The sequence below is a fragment of the Colletotrichum fructicola genome (genome assembly GCF_000319635.2).
Source record: "Colletotrichum fructicola Nara gc5 chromosome Unknown KSG_Nara_v1_contig08, whole genome shotgun sequence".
Lineage (NCBI taxonomy): Eukaryota > Fungi > Ascomycota > Sordariomycetes > Glomerellales > Glomerellaceae > Colletotrichum > Colletotrichum fructicola.
In genome coordinates, this window is record NW_027094058.1 from 1,712,981 (window position 1) to 1,725,720 (window position 12,740).

Sequence of the window (12,740 nt, forward strand, 5' to 3'; positions counted from 1 at the left end):
ATATATTACGGCATCTCAGTGTGAAGCAAGCGCTAACACGTCGGAGAATTACTGTTCGCTTCACTTATTGCGAGTCAGCACAGTCATGTTAATCCAGAAAACTCATAAGCTCGCTCGGATTGATCGTGATGATTCGGACCCGAGGCGTGGTGAGAAGGAGCCAGATGCATGCTTACGAGAGATGCCTAAAAATCCCAGCGTGGCTGTGATTCGCTGATCCCTAACCCAATTAGACTTACTGTTGCCTAGAGAGGAGCAGAGCTGAGAGAACAGATGACCACGTCAACTCATTCGAAATGACAATGTATTCAAAAGGGCGATTACATCACGTCAACTAACAATGGTCTTGACAAAATATCATCTGAATAAAGACAATCACAAGATGGCTGACGCAAACTCTCCAGCCAACCAGCCGGTGGATCCCTCGGACCTGGACCCTGACAGCTATGAGCTCCAAATCGCCTTGGACCAGCTGTCCGCCGGCAACACGGAAGCCCTCAAGATATACCTCGCACGCAAGGAGGGTGTTGATCCCAACACCGTCTCTCTCAGATCAACGCCATGGTCTGCGAACGAACACGAGAACAGCAAGTACTCCTTCATCGGCAAGATGGATGACGTGCGTCCGCCGGGCGAAGATGACGCGACCTTGAAGCAAGCCCCTCGGGTGATCTTCGAAGACAGTGCGGTTGAGTTCGAATACACGCCACTCGACCCGGAGAAGCGCCAGTTCCGGCTTCTCAGGCTTGCACCTCCATCAGAGGATGGCGTCGTCAGTCAGCTTCAACTCGAAACATTCAGCCTCGATGAAGCGCCGCCATACTTCTGCCTCTCATACGTTCGGGGAGATCCCAAGAGATTCATTGACGTCAACTGCAACGGAAAGATGATAACCGTCACGGGGAACCTTTTCCATGCGATACAGACTTGCCTCAACCGGCACCCGGACGCGTGGCTTTGGGCGGATGGTATTTGCATCAACCAAGACGACCTGGCCGAGCGGAGTTCTCAGGTCCTCTTTATGGGAGCGATATATCGAAATGCGTCGATGATTCTTGCTCATCCGGGCCATTACAAGTACGCCCTGGTTGAGCCCGAGACGAATGCTGAAGATGAAACAGATACCTTGGATGATCGCATGGGCGGCTTGGGAGTTCAGGACATGATGAGTTTTGGTGTCGGTGACGATGCCGGGGCGGAAAAGGCCATTGACCCGGAAATATCCCAAAAGCCTGGAGACTGGCGAGGAACTACCGAGGACGACGCGTATAGCTCCGAGAATGCACAGGGCGCGATCAGCATCATGACCTTTCTCACACGTATATGGTCCAACAACACTCGGCAAAAGGTTCAATCCGACAAGGACTGGGAGAAGGTCAACTTGCCTGATCCCAAGACCGAGGAGGGCCAACAAGTTTGGAATAATCTGATGGACTTCTGGAACCAAGACTGGTACTTCCGCACTTGGGTTCTTCAGGAAGTTGTGCTGGCGAAGAAGGTTGTGGTGTTATACGACACTACAGCCATCAGCCTCGAAGCCATCACGGACTTTTGGGATATGGCCAGAAGCCATGGTTTGCCTCGCACGCTCCGACTTGGTCCTTATGCAGACACCTTCAACAAGGTGATGCACCTTAGTCCCGCGAGCTCTTTTAAGGTACTCAGGGACCAGCGTCATGGACAAGACAAGGAAGCCGATGAAAGTTCCTCGCAGAAGGTCATTCCAACTGAGCCGACGATATTTGAGCTTCTGTGTCTTTCCAGGAATAATCTGGCAACGGACGCAAGGGACAAGGTGTACGGTCTGCTTGGTCTGGCCGACGACGCTGTCGCCCAGTCCATCATCCCCGACTACTCACCGGAAAATACCGCATCGAAGGTCTTTACCGAGGTAGCTACCGAAATTGCAAATACTGAACGGGTTGTCGACCTTCTGCATCACGCCGGGATCGATCAAGACCTTCCCGACCTTCCTTCATGGGTCCCGGACTGGACGAAGCAGTCTCGCTCAACCCTCCAGAGTCACTTGTACCAGTGCATGGGGCAGTCGACACCCAAGGTCTCTGTTCTAGAGGCCAGGGACAAGCCAAAGATGACGGTCCGAGGAACCGTTATTTCGCGTGTCAATACGGTGGGAGGAGCATGGAAGTACTACTCACACGACAATTCTGCACTGACGTTTGGCGGCTTCGAATTCGCTCCCGAAATGGACCTGCCTTCCTTCAACGATGAGGATGCTCGGAACTTCATTTTGACCCTCGCAACAAACTTGCTCGAAGATGTCGCGGAGCGGTACGCTGAGGAAGGCGCCGATGACGCATTAGTTCGCACCCTGGCGGCTGACTGCTCCTGGCAGAGTGAGAGGATCGGGCGGAGAGCGGTACAGGGAGATGGAGAAGAGGCCAAATCATCCTTGACCGAAGAGGTCACAAAAGACCAAGCGGAAACCTCTGCTTCGGACGAATTCTTTGACGCTGTCGCGGCGTTCAAGCGGTTCTACGCCCGAGGTCCAGACTCACCAGAGGACTTGACCGCCCCCGGGATTCGGGCTCACCAGAGCGGGATATTTGTGTGGCTCCTAGACTTTGACGAGGATGTTGAGGCTGATCTTCAAAGGCGAATGATACCCTACACAGTCCCCTTCCAAGAAGTCCAGAAAGGCCGACGTTTTGCCATTCTCGGAACAAGATGTCTCAAAAAGCCAGAGGCCGAGCAAGAAGGTGGGAAGCCGGAGAAAGAATGGTCCAAGAGGAAGGCACACTACGCTACTGAGGATTTGGAGCACCACTTCATGTCAACTCTGCCGTGGAACGCAGAGATTGAGGACTACATTGTCCTTCTCGAAGGTTTCAGAACTCCGTTCGTGCTGAGGAAGACCAAGACAGAAAGTGGAGCTGGACAAGTGGAGGAGTACAAGGTTGTTGGGGACTGCTATGTTCACGGAGTAATGGATGGTGAGCTGCTGCGTTGGGCGGACGAGGTGGACGAGAAGCTTGAGTCGGAGTATTTCAGCACGGATAGTGAGGGGCAGAGGTATGCTGTACAGGCACCACAAGGGTTCGTCCCTTTCGCAGACTTTACTCTTGTCTAAGGAGGAAGAAAAGGTTTGGTGGGTTTTCCCTTCGGACAAAAATGTATGACTACATGTATCTTTTGATAGATCTTCTCTCAGAACCTAGAAAGACAAACCCCTCTCATGTGCATAAGGCAAAATGGTGATTTCGGGTGTCTTCCAGATATCCCAGCTACCCGACTCCGAAGGTTCACTAAAGGGGGTAAGAGTTGCAAAGCGCATGCTATCGAATAGTGTTAGAAACTTCTTTGGCGAAAGGTAAAGAGGAACGTACGTGTAGTTTCCTGCAGCAATGTAGCTGCCGTTTGCCAACTTTCCAAGCCACCAGAAGCGATCAGTCAACTCACTCCATGATGTGGTGCGCTCAATTCCCCGGATGGGGAAGGGCAGCACCTTGTCTCTGTCCATCGTCGCTGGATCAAAAGTGCTCGCACCAACGGAGTATGTCGAATATGTGGCGGAGCCAATGTACCCATCCTGGCCTACTACCGGCGGGTACTTCCATTGACTCTCCTCATATGTATCATCAAATATCTGAATCAAAATGAGTATTCTAATTTCCAAATTGAGACATGGTAGAGACTTACATCCCAACGCAGCTCCTTTGTTCCCCACTTGAACTGAACGTGAACCTTTGGAAAGTCCTGAGCAGCCCGGCTGGTGTTGAGTGCGTAACTAGCAACTTGTCAGCTTTGGTGATCACAAGTCGCCGATACGATGTTCACTCACGTATGATACTCCTCAATACCCAGGCTGCTGGGGCCGGATCTTTGAAAAGGATAGCCATCTGGGAACATTTTCTCGGTCATTTGAGCTTTGAGGTCAAATGCGGCACCTTATGAATCGTGTGAGTTTGGTAATAGCGCACAATGTATCACAATAATTCTCACCAAGATACGGAACTGAGAGAGCGTCTCCATTTCCGCTAGATATGATGACCTTGCCACTGCAAATAGGCAATTTGGACTCGTCGTCAACTTGGGGATATTTGAAGCTGAATCTGAGGAGCTGTTAGTTGACATTAGGGAATATCTTCGTTTCACACATACTCAGCTGTTCTTGTCTCTCCAGGATTGACGATGAAGGTATCAGTGGGTAGTGCAACTTCCGGGACAAGCTCAAGAGGCTTGACGTCAAGCACATCTGCAAGCATCTGAGCATTCCTGCCTTGTGCATGGAACCCTCCTGCTGGTTCCACAGCGAATGTATAGCCCACAGCATCATCGCCATTGTTAGTGATGTCAACCTTATGACTGCCTGTGAATGTTCTCGTATCATTGAGTGCCATCTTCTCAAACGAGAGCGAAGTCCTTGACTCCAACAACTTCATGGCATTGATGAGGCCAGTGCCAACTTGCGCGACGGGTGCGAAAAAGCCAAAGTCGGTTGGTAATGCTTGAGGCTCAATGGCTTGCCACGGAAGAGACTCCCCACAGGAGATAATGCGCCTTGAGAGATCCTTGGCAAATCCCTTGCCATGTACTGAGCGGCCCCCATGCTTGCCTATGTAGAGCGCAGCGACGCCTGCAACGTAGGGTGTAGCCATACTCGTACCCGAAAGGACCTTCCATGTCTTGTCGAGATAGGTGCTGTAGATGCTGGCACCAGGAGCGGCAATATCGGGCTTTATCTCCAGCTCGTAGGTGCCGCCCCAGCTGGAATACTGTGAAGGGATCCCACCAGCAGCATCGAAGAATCCGACTGCCCAGTTGGGATCTGCAGGGTTGGTGAAGTCTGCAGTCACGTTGCCGCCTGCCTTGACTGTTTCGATGATCGCCGCACCGGCTTTGGCGTCAATGAGGGCCATTTGTGATTTGTATGCGGAGTTGGCGACCAGCTCAAATGGTCGGTAGTCGTCGTTGTAGATGAGCATGTACTTTGCGCCGAACTTCTCAACGTTCGTCTGCTTCACATACTGAGTGCAGCCTCCTCGTCTGACGAGGACAATAACGTTGGAGAGATCTGGCGTTGTTTCTGGCAGTGTGTTGCAAGCTTCAGCTGATGCCTTGGTGTCGAAGGACAGGGGCACAATGGGTAGACCGGTAACGTTCCACAGTGGTCTGTTGACGGGTGGGATATAAGCCAGCTGCGTCGTGTTGGAAACACCCTCTGCGCTGAAGGTTGCGTGCCATGGCTTGGCGGGCACTCGACTCGTGTCAACGGAGGCAACGGCTAGAACCTCTTTTCCTGACGAACCGCTGCTGGCGTAGAATGGACCCTCATCGCCATCGTTGCCGGCGGCGATGGTGACAACGACGCCTTGCTCTACGATTCTAGATGCCACCGTTGCCCAGGGTCCATCTGAAAAGCCAGCTGCGCGCCCGATACTTGCAGTGATGATATCTGCCTGTGTCCGTCATTGATCAGCGCGAATTCCCATCATACGCGTGAGTGGGAGAATTTACACCTGACTCATAAGCCATGATGGTTGCGTCAATAAGTGTGTCTTCATCGGTACCCTCGAACTGCAACGTCCTTCAGTCAGCGCTCTTGGGAAGGATGAATCGATGTTTCTCACAGCACCAAAGACTTTGAAGGCGAGGATTTCGGCTTCGGGAGCAACCCCTGCGTAGCTGGAAGAGACGATTGTCAGTATCAAAGATCCGGCACCTCAGAAAACAGACGGCCAAACTCACAACTCGCTCTTTCCAGCAATGATCCCGGCAACGTGTGTGCCGTGGCCCAATGAGTCGAGTGGGTCATCGTCAGGGAGTTTCTCGTTGGAACCATCGTAATCTATGGCGGTTAGCAAATTGATTACCACTGAAGCGAATTGTTGTTTACCTTCTCCGACTAGATCATATCCTCCAGAGACCTTGAACCCAGGACCAAACCCACCACCAAGCTAGCGAGCTGCAATTAGATACGATTTGATGATATTTCTCATCATACACGGAGGACTCACAGCTGGGTGCCGATAGTCGACGCCTGAGTCAATGACAGCAACCTTAGCTCCCTTACCAAAGACACCTGCTTCATGTAGTTTGTCAACCCCAGTGGAGTGGTGTATGGACCAGTTCTGGGCTGTCGCATCGTCGCTGAAAGAAGCCTGCGGCGTGAGAGGTGCGAGCTTGTATGTCTTGACCGGCCATGCTTGCGAGACTTCTCGAAGGCTCTGCAGGGTATCCAAATTTTCACTGCCCGACTCGACGCTCAGACCGGAGAAAATCTCGCTGTTGAAGGATTTAAGGACTGTAGCGCCCGTGGCTTCGATCTTCCGCGATAGGTCGGTGAGTTGGGCGCCCTGAATGTAGCCTGTCAGCCGGGGGCCTTGAGGAGAAGTCTCTACTTCTGACGTACTTGTTCGACTTCAACAATAAACTTTTTGGTTCCAGAGAGAGCGGAACTTTCGTTCTCATCTCTTCTGCGCCCGGTACCGGGGGAAGTAAGAGCGTCAGTTAGCCCCAGGGCCGCTGCCCAGATCAGGAGATCAAATCGCATGATGATGAGACACGAGACGATGAGATCGCCTTCAGGCCATTGCGCGACGAGGCTTGGAAGACTTCATATCTGAGAAACTCGAAAGAGAACCCGGATAGCACCCAAGAGGTGATTCTCGTGTCCGTATGCGCCTTAGCTCTTCATTCCCTGTCGTGTCTACTTCCTGTCGTAGCATCTGGATGCAGCTTTTGGCAGGTTGCAAACACGCCTTCTAGATTGGGACCATGGCTCTCTGCTATTCCCTGTAGGCAGGGCACACAAGGTTGCAATTAGCGCTGTATTGGGGCCAATCTTCCGCCCGTGGTGCATGGGGTTCATTTAGAGTCCCTGCTAGAGCGGCTTTGCCAAGAGAAAGATGGGTCCAAATAGCGCATATTAACTCAATTGCATGCGTTCCTGGTTGAATCCGGTCCCTGACGATCCGGCTCAGTGCGAGGTGACTTATTTATTCGTACTCCGTGGCGAGCCGTGGTATTTCAAATATGGCATGTGATTATGCTCTCTCAACCTGAAAGGCCCATCAGATTTGATTTCAGTAAGGCTGCACATTGACCAAAAATGACTTCACCACTAGGGTCATACAAAATGACGCAAAAAACACAGGATCTCTCCCCGAGGTGGGCTCGAACCACCAACCTCCAGATTAACAGTCTGACGCGCTAGCCAATTGTGCCATCGGGGAATCGCATGATTTCTGGTTGAAGGCATCACGATGGCAAGTGGATTATGCGGCGGAGTCAGTGTGGTTGTGGGACGACTCAAGCCCTAGAAGCGAGAGGTCATTGATGAAAATGTGGGACCGATTCTTGACAAAGATGTCGTAAGTGCAGTATGAGTCCCAATTTTGAGAAGCCAGCGAGCCGCTTGAAAGACGTTACAGGCTGAGACGTTAGACTGTTCGTCTGCGGAAGAATGCGCGAAGTTTGGCTGTTTCGAAGATACTCCTCGTAGCAAGTATGATAGATAGTACTGGAAGCTTGGCGAGGGCGGTTCAGGCGCTTGACATGACGCAATACTTGTAAAACATCAGCTTCAAATCCACTACTTATGCCAAAATGAAGAAACATACAACCGACAATGGACTCTATGACAAGCTCCATTTCGTGCCATCAATAACGGTTGGCCGTTCACACGACGTCCTTCGGCGCGGGGACGGACGGGCGGCCTGCCGGCATGCGTTTAAGGTTCCGGGGCTCGTCGGGGCGCCAGCGCACTTGTACAACACCGATATTTCGGGTTAAAGCCCTACCTAGGATCTGGCGATTTTCTCAAGAGCAGTGGGAATTAGAACTGTAGAGCTCAGTCACGTAACCAGAAGCCTCTGAGTGAAAGCAATGCTTTTAGAGGCTTGAGAATGGTGTCGACATGGAGTAAGCACATGCAGGGTGTGTATCTCTTTGAGACCCATTGCATCGATCCCCAAAGCATCTTCAAGCCATACCTACGACAATCACGTCAGATTCGAAGGCGAATATTGTAGTACTATAGGAATGGTGCTTGTGTTTGTTTGATACATATAGCACTATCTTGCTTTAGTGGATATGAGGGAGACCCACCACATAAACCATCGCCAAAGAGTCCAATATATATGAAAGACCATTGTACCTTGGGGCTTCACGGCGTGACTCTCTGCGGCGTCTAATGCTCTAGAAATCCGCATTCTACCTTCCTCGGAGAGTTTACATTCAGGGTAGAGCAACACGTCTTGTGGAGAATGAAGACGGTCTCCGTACGTATTTCTTAAGAAGTTGGGGTTGAGGGCCAACTTTCGTAGTAGATAACCTTCCAATCCTTCTTCCAGGATGATATGACGGAAGATAGTTTTAACATGAGAGGGATTCTCCGTCTTCAGCTGTCCGCGGGTAACCATCCCAGCGATACTATCGTCTAGGTTGTCTAGAAGGATCGTTGTAAGGTCTGCTAGTATTCCACCTTGCTGATCGGCAAGACGAGCATGAGGTAAGGCTTGTTTTACCAAATCCCTGAATTGCTTATCCTCGAACGATGAATCCGAGTAAAATTCCGGATCTAGGAGGAAGTTTGTATGCTTGATCCACGCAAGGTAGGCCCTCAGAATTGTGATTCTAGCATGGACTCGATCCCGGAGGTGGCTGTTCAGAAAATCGGCCATTTCTTTGGTGTGCAAGAAATCGTATACTGTCCTGTGGAGGAATCCTATACGGTTTCCGTCGCGTTCCAGCAATCCTTTGCATCGTCCATTGATGCGTCGAGCTACCCAGTCGAATATCGTGCCAAGTTCTGCAGGGTCTATAGGAAGCAATTGGGATGGGTCCCTCAGCGCGAATCCTTCATCCTCATATTCGAAGTCATGGTAGAAGTAAATCTCAAGAGGCTGCGGTTCGTCCGCCTCGAGTGCGAGTGACAGTGTGCCTGCCATTTTCTCGTTGTAGAAAGGATCCACGGTAACCAGGACATGCCAAAAGAAGTCATAAAGGTCCGACGGAAAGCTGTGCAATCGTCTCTCCAAATCATACATGCTGTCGTCGTTTGTAAGGCCTTCCTGAAGAAGCCGAACAACTAATACAACCCACAGCCAGACGCCGTTTGATCTGTTGACAACGTCTTCCACGAGAAGTGTTACTGCTTCACTGCCATTGTCACGCAGAAGCATATTCCATCTCGCATGGCTTTTCAGACAGCTGCTCGTATACCTCCAGATATCTCTTCGTGAGAGCTCTTGCATGTACAGCTTTGAAGTTTTGTCCCCACCAAGTGCATCTTCAAAGACGTTCCAGGGTCTACTTGAGACGCAAACCTTGACGAATGGATTTTGAGAAAGTTCCTTAAGCGTGTGACAAATGTCGATGTGATCTCCGTCGTATTCATCCAAGCCATCGATGAAAAAGCAAATCCTGGCCGGCAACTCGTCTTGGTCTGCGCCGATACGTTTGAGTATGGCCTGAAGCTCTGCCTGTGTCCAAGGCCCTAGCTGCGTGGAGGGGTGTTCGACCGAGAGCTGCTCGCATCGATTGGGCATGAACTTCGGTATCAGAAGAGGTTTCTGAATGAGAATACTGAACAACAGGGATCTCAGAAGACCGTTTAAAGACCGTTGGATCGGCGAGCCATGGATGGTGAAGTAGTGGCTGACTATGAGGAGATCCCGCGCTGAGGACCACGTCTCTAGATAGCCCCTTGTTTGATGGTGGTCGGCTACATACTTCATGAAAGTGGACTTTCCCGATCCAGGTTTCCCCGAAACCCAGAACAGCGCACGATCATCTGTGAGCCATCGTTGGAAAACGCCATACTTTGACTCTGGTTCATGACCATTTTGCAAACTCCAGTCAAATGTCGAGCTATGGGCGATGGGAATGTACGAATGACGGGCGGATCGCTCTTTGTAGTCTAAAGACCTCAAAATGTATGTCTGCCTTTTGATCATAAGGGTTTGCGATGATAGCTCGGAGAACTCCTCGCATGTGTTTATTGCAGCCCTTCGAGAGGTTTCCCGTCTCTCTCTGCCACTGTACAGACTCAAATGATCTTTGAGATTTTGTATCTCTGTCATCATTGGCCCCGAGCTACTGTCATGATAGAGTTGCCGGAGCGTCTTGCTAATGTCAGTAATGTTTTCTTTCAGAATCTTGATGCCTTCGCTATATATAATCAATAAGATAATCCCGTGGGAAAATAGGATATCAACCCACCTGGTTATCGCGCTTAGCAGGAGAGTCATTTCGCGCTGATGCTTTACTATGCGTTGCTTCAGTTTTTCAATGTCGTTCGTCTTCCACACTTCTCGCAAAGCAGCCTGAAAGCTGTTCCAGGACTTTGGGCCTCTGGATTTCACAACCTTTAAACCGTTCAAAATCCTGAGGAGACTTTCGCAGTCTTGCTTGCACGCAGCAGCGCATTCATTGAGCGGCCGATCGAGTCGCGAAGGAATGTGTGTTTGGCCAGATCGTGATGAGCTATTTTGGCTGAGGTTGATGTCGAATGCGATCAACCTGCCGCATATCCCCTCCAGGTGGTCGTTGTCGGGACTGGTGCCTGTCTCGGACGAATACAAACTGCGCGTATTGTCGAGGAGGCCTCCGATGAATTGGACGAACTGAAGGATGTTGCCCGCTAAAGCGACGGCGGTAATAGGGTCCATTGCAGCTTGTTCGCGCGGAAGAACTGGGGATTGAATTGTATGACCTGGGGAGCGGACGCCGGTTGGCGCCTCGGATTCACGATGCCTCTGCGGGGTATGGTGCGACGACAACTATGCCACATGGAAGATGTCGAAGATAAGAATTAGGCGGGGAAGCAACGAAAGTGAGGTGGGCACGACCGCATGGCGAACCATTGGCGGACTGGGACAACGCAGCAGTCAACTGCGCCTCGCAGCGGAGAAGCCTTGCATGAGATGCCACATCAGCTAAGCTGCCTGAGTAATCGGCCTTCGGTACAAAGGTGACATCATTCGTGCACCTTCGACGGTTGATCTCCTCTGTGATTACAAATATTGATTTGAACGACCGCCCGTGAGTAGTACAATGGCGGAGACCCAAAATAGGCCATGCCGCTACAGTAATTCATTGCTTCAACCACGCAGACGCTACTCCCGGAGACTATCGGATTATCCATGGACGGAACACAACCGCTTGCAGACTTGGTTGACATAAATGTGTTGTCAACCCAAGTGAAAGAAAAGCATCAAAGTAAAGTGGGTTAATTGGCTTGATTTTTATCATTAAACCCATCACAAGAGAATTGAAGCGCGCTCAATTTCTATCCCTTTGAAAATGGCACACAACATCCTCATCACTGGCGCCTCAGGCTACCTTGGCGGAACACTTCTTGCACGCTGGAAAGAAGCCGGCCTCAGCGGTTACGACAACCTATTCGCTCTTGTTCGAACAGATGCGCAAGCTGAAGCTGTCAAAAGTTACGGCGTCGAACCCCTTTCCTTTTCACTCAAGGATGAGATTGCCGTCAGAGACGCGGTCGTGAACAACCGGATCACGATTGTGTACTACCTGATCGATGCCCTCAACTCTGCTGGCCAGAAGAACTTCATTAAGGCCTTGGCAGAGTTGAAGCGCCTGACAGGAGGGGAAGTTCATTTTCTTCATGTAAGTGGTGCAGATTCACGCTTTTAAAACGCGGGAACCCTGACAATTGTCTTGCAAGACCACCGGGGCCAAGATTTTCTCGAGCCACGCTGGAGCTCCCACAGATCGCCCGTTGCTCGACACCGACCCAGATCTGTACAATATCCAGAAGGCGCAAAAGGCCACCGTTCCCATCATGCAAACCGTAAGTACTGCTTGAAAGTGGGTCTTCATGTGTGACCGGTCTGACGAAACCCAGGCCGTTGACACCAACAACATCATCATTGAAGAGGCAGCTGCGCAAGGTGTGAAAGCATACATCTTTGCTCCCTGCATCGTTTGTAAGCAACCGGTCATCGATTTCCCAAAAGGCCAGTTTCTGACGGAATGCGCAGATGGTAAAAATGAGGGCTTTGGAAACCCTATTTCTATTCAGACCAGGGAAATTGTCAAAGCCGCCAAAGCTGCTGGTCGTGTTTACTCAATTACTCCAGGACGGCCGGTAAGCCCACCTCGCCGTAAAGACGAATTACTGAATCTAATTATGAGAGACTTGGCCAGTATGCCATGTTACAGATAACGCGACCCTCTACCTCCAACTTCTGCGTGCCATCCTGAACGGTGACAATCCTGGCAGCGGCAAGAACGGTTACTACTTGGCATCCGCTGGTAGTGTTGCGTGGGATGATCTTTACGCCGCAATGGCCAAGGCTCTGTTCAAAAGAGGCATCATTTCCACCGACGAAGTCATGCAGGCTGATCAGAAAGCAGTCGACATAATGGCTAAGGGTATGGGTGTGGATACATCCCTAGTTGAGATGGGTTTGGCTGGAAAGTAAGTTTCAACCCTCCACAATAACCTTGACTATGGTATGCAGCATAGTATGCTGATACATTTGCCTTCTCGACAGGTGCACATTCACATCTCGACATGGCTCTGAGATTGGGTGGAAATCTCAATATCCACCAGAACACATCCTCGATGTCGCTGATGCGGAGGTAGAGCTAATCCTCAGCAATTTGAAGTAGATGAGAATTATACAACGGAGCGCTGTCATGTTCAACTGGGCATTTCGTTCTTTTTAGATAGAAAGTAAAACTCTCATTGGATTATCCGTCGTTGTTCTACAGACTGCGATTCAATCAGATTCCCCGCGCTGACT

At 50.7% G+C, this 12,740-nt stretch overlaps 4 protein-coding genes across 4 annotated transcripts; 2 read left to right on the forward strand and 2 right to left on the reverse strand.

Moving 5' to 3' along the window:
- Positions 1-382: 382 nt before the first annotated feature.
- On the forward strand, positions 383-3,091 carry CGGC5_v013548 (Heterokaryon incompatibility protein 6, OR allele; the record flags this gene model as incomplete). Its single annotated transcript, XM_032036299.1, has 1 exon — positions 383-3,091. One exon carries the CDS (start codon positions 383-385, stop codon positions 3,089-3,091), a length of 2,709 nt encoding a protein of 902 aa, XP_031884870.1.
- Positions 3,092-3,175: 84 nt separating this feature from the next.
- Positions 3,176-6,514, reverse strand: vpr-3 (Minor extracellular protease vpr; the record flags this gene model as incomplete). Its single annotated transcript, XM_032036300.1, has 12 exons — positions 3,176-3,296; positions 3,348-3,607; positions 3,661-3,748; positions 3,803-3,908; positions 3,964-4,073; positions 4,123-5,420; positions 5,479-5,538; positions 5,592-5,646; positions 5,710-5,809; positions 5,858-5,918; positions 5,979-6,317; positions 6,374-6,514. 12 exons carry the CDS (start codon positions 6,512-6,514, stop codon positions 3,176-3,178), a joined length of 2,739 nt encoding a protein of 912 aa, XP_031884867.1.
- Positions 6,515-8,401: 1,887 nt separating this feature from the next.
- On the reverse strand, positions 8,402-10,634 carry CGGC5_v013550 (uncharacterized protein; the record flags this gene model as incomplete). Its single annotated transcript, XM_066152939.1, has 3 exons — positions 8,402-8,410; positions 8,490-10,134; positions 10,186-10,634. 3 exons carry the CDS (start codon positions 10,632-10,634, stop codon positions 8,402-8,404), a joined length of 2,103 nt encoding a protein of 700 aa, XP_066007620.1.
- Positions 10,635-11,268: 634 nt separating this feature from the next.
- Positions 11,269-12,606, forward strand: CGGC5_v013551 (uncharacterized protein; the record flags this gene model as incomplete). Its single annotated transcript, XM_032036304.1, has 6 exons — positions 11,269-11,598; positions 11,657-11,782; positions 11,837-11,918; positions 11,973-12,079; positions 12,129-12,412; positions 12,489-12,606. 6 exons carry the CDS (start codon positions 11,269-11,271, stop codon positions 12,604-12,606), a joined length of 1,047 nt encoding a protein of 348 aa, XP_031884914.1.
- Between the last annotated feature and the right edge of the window lie 134 nt (positions 12,607-12,740).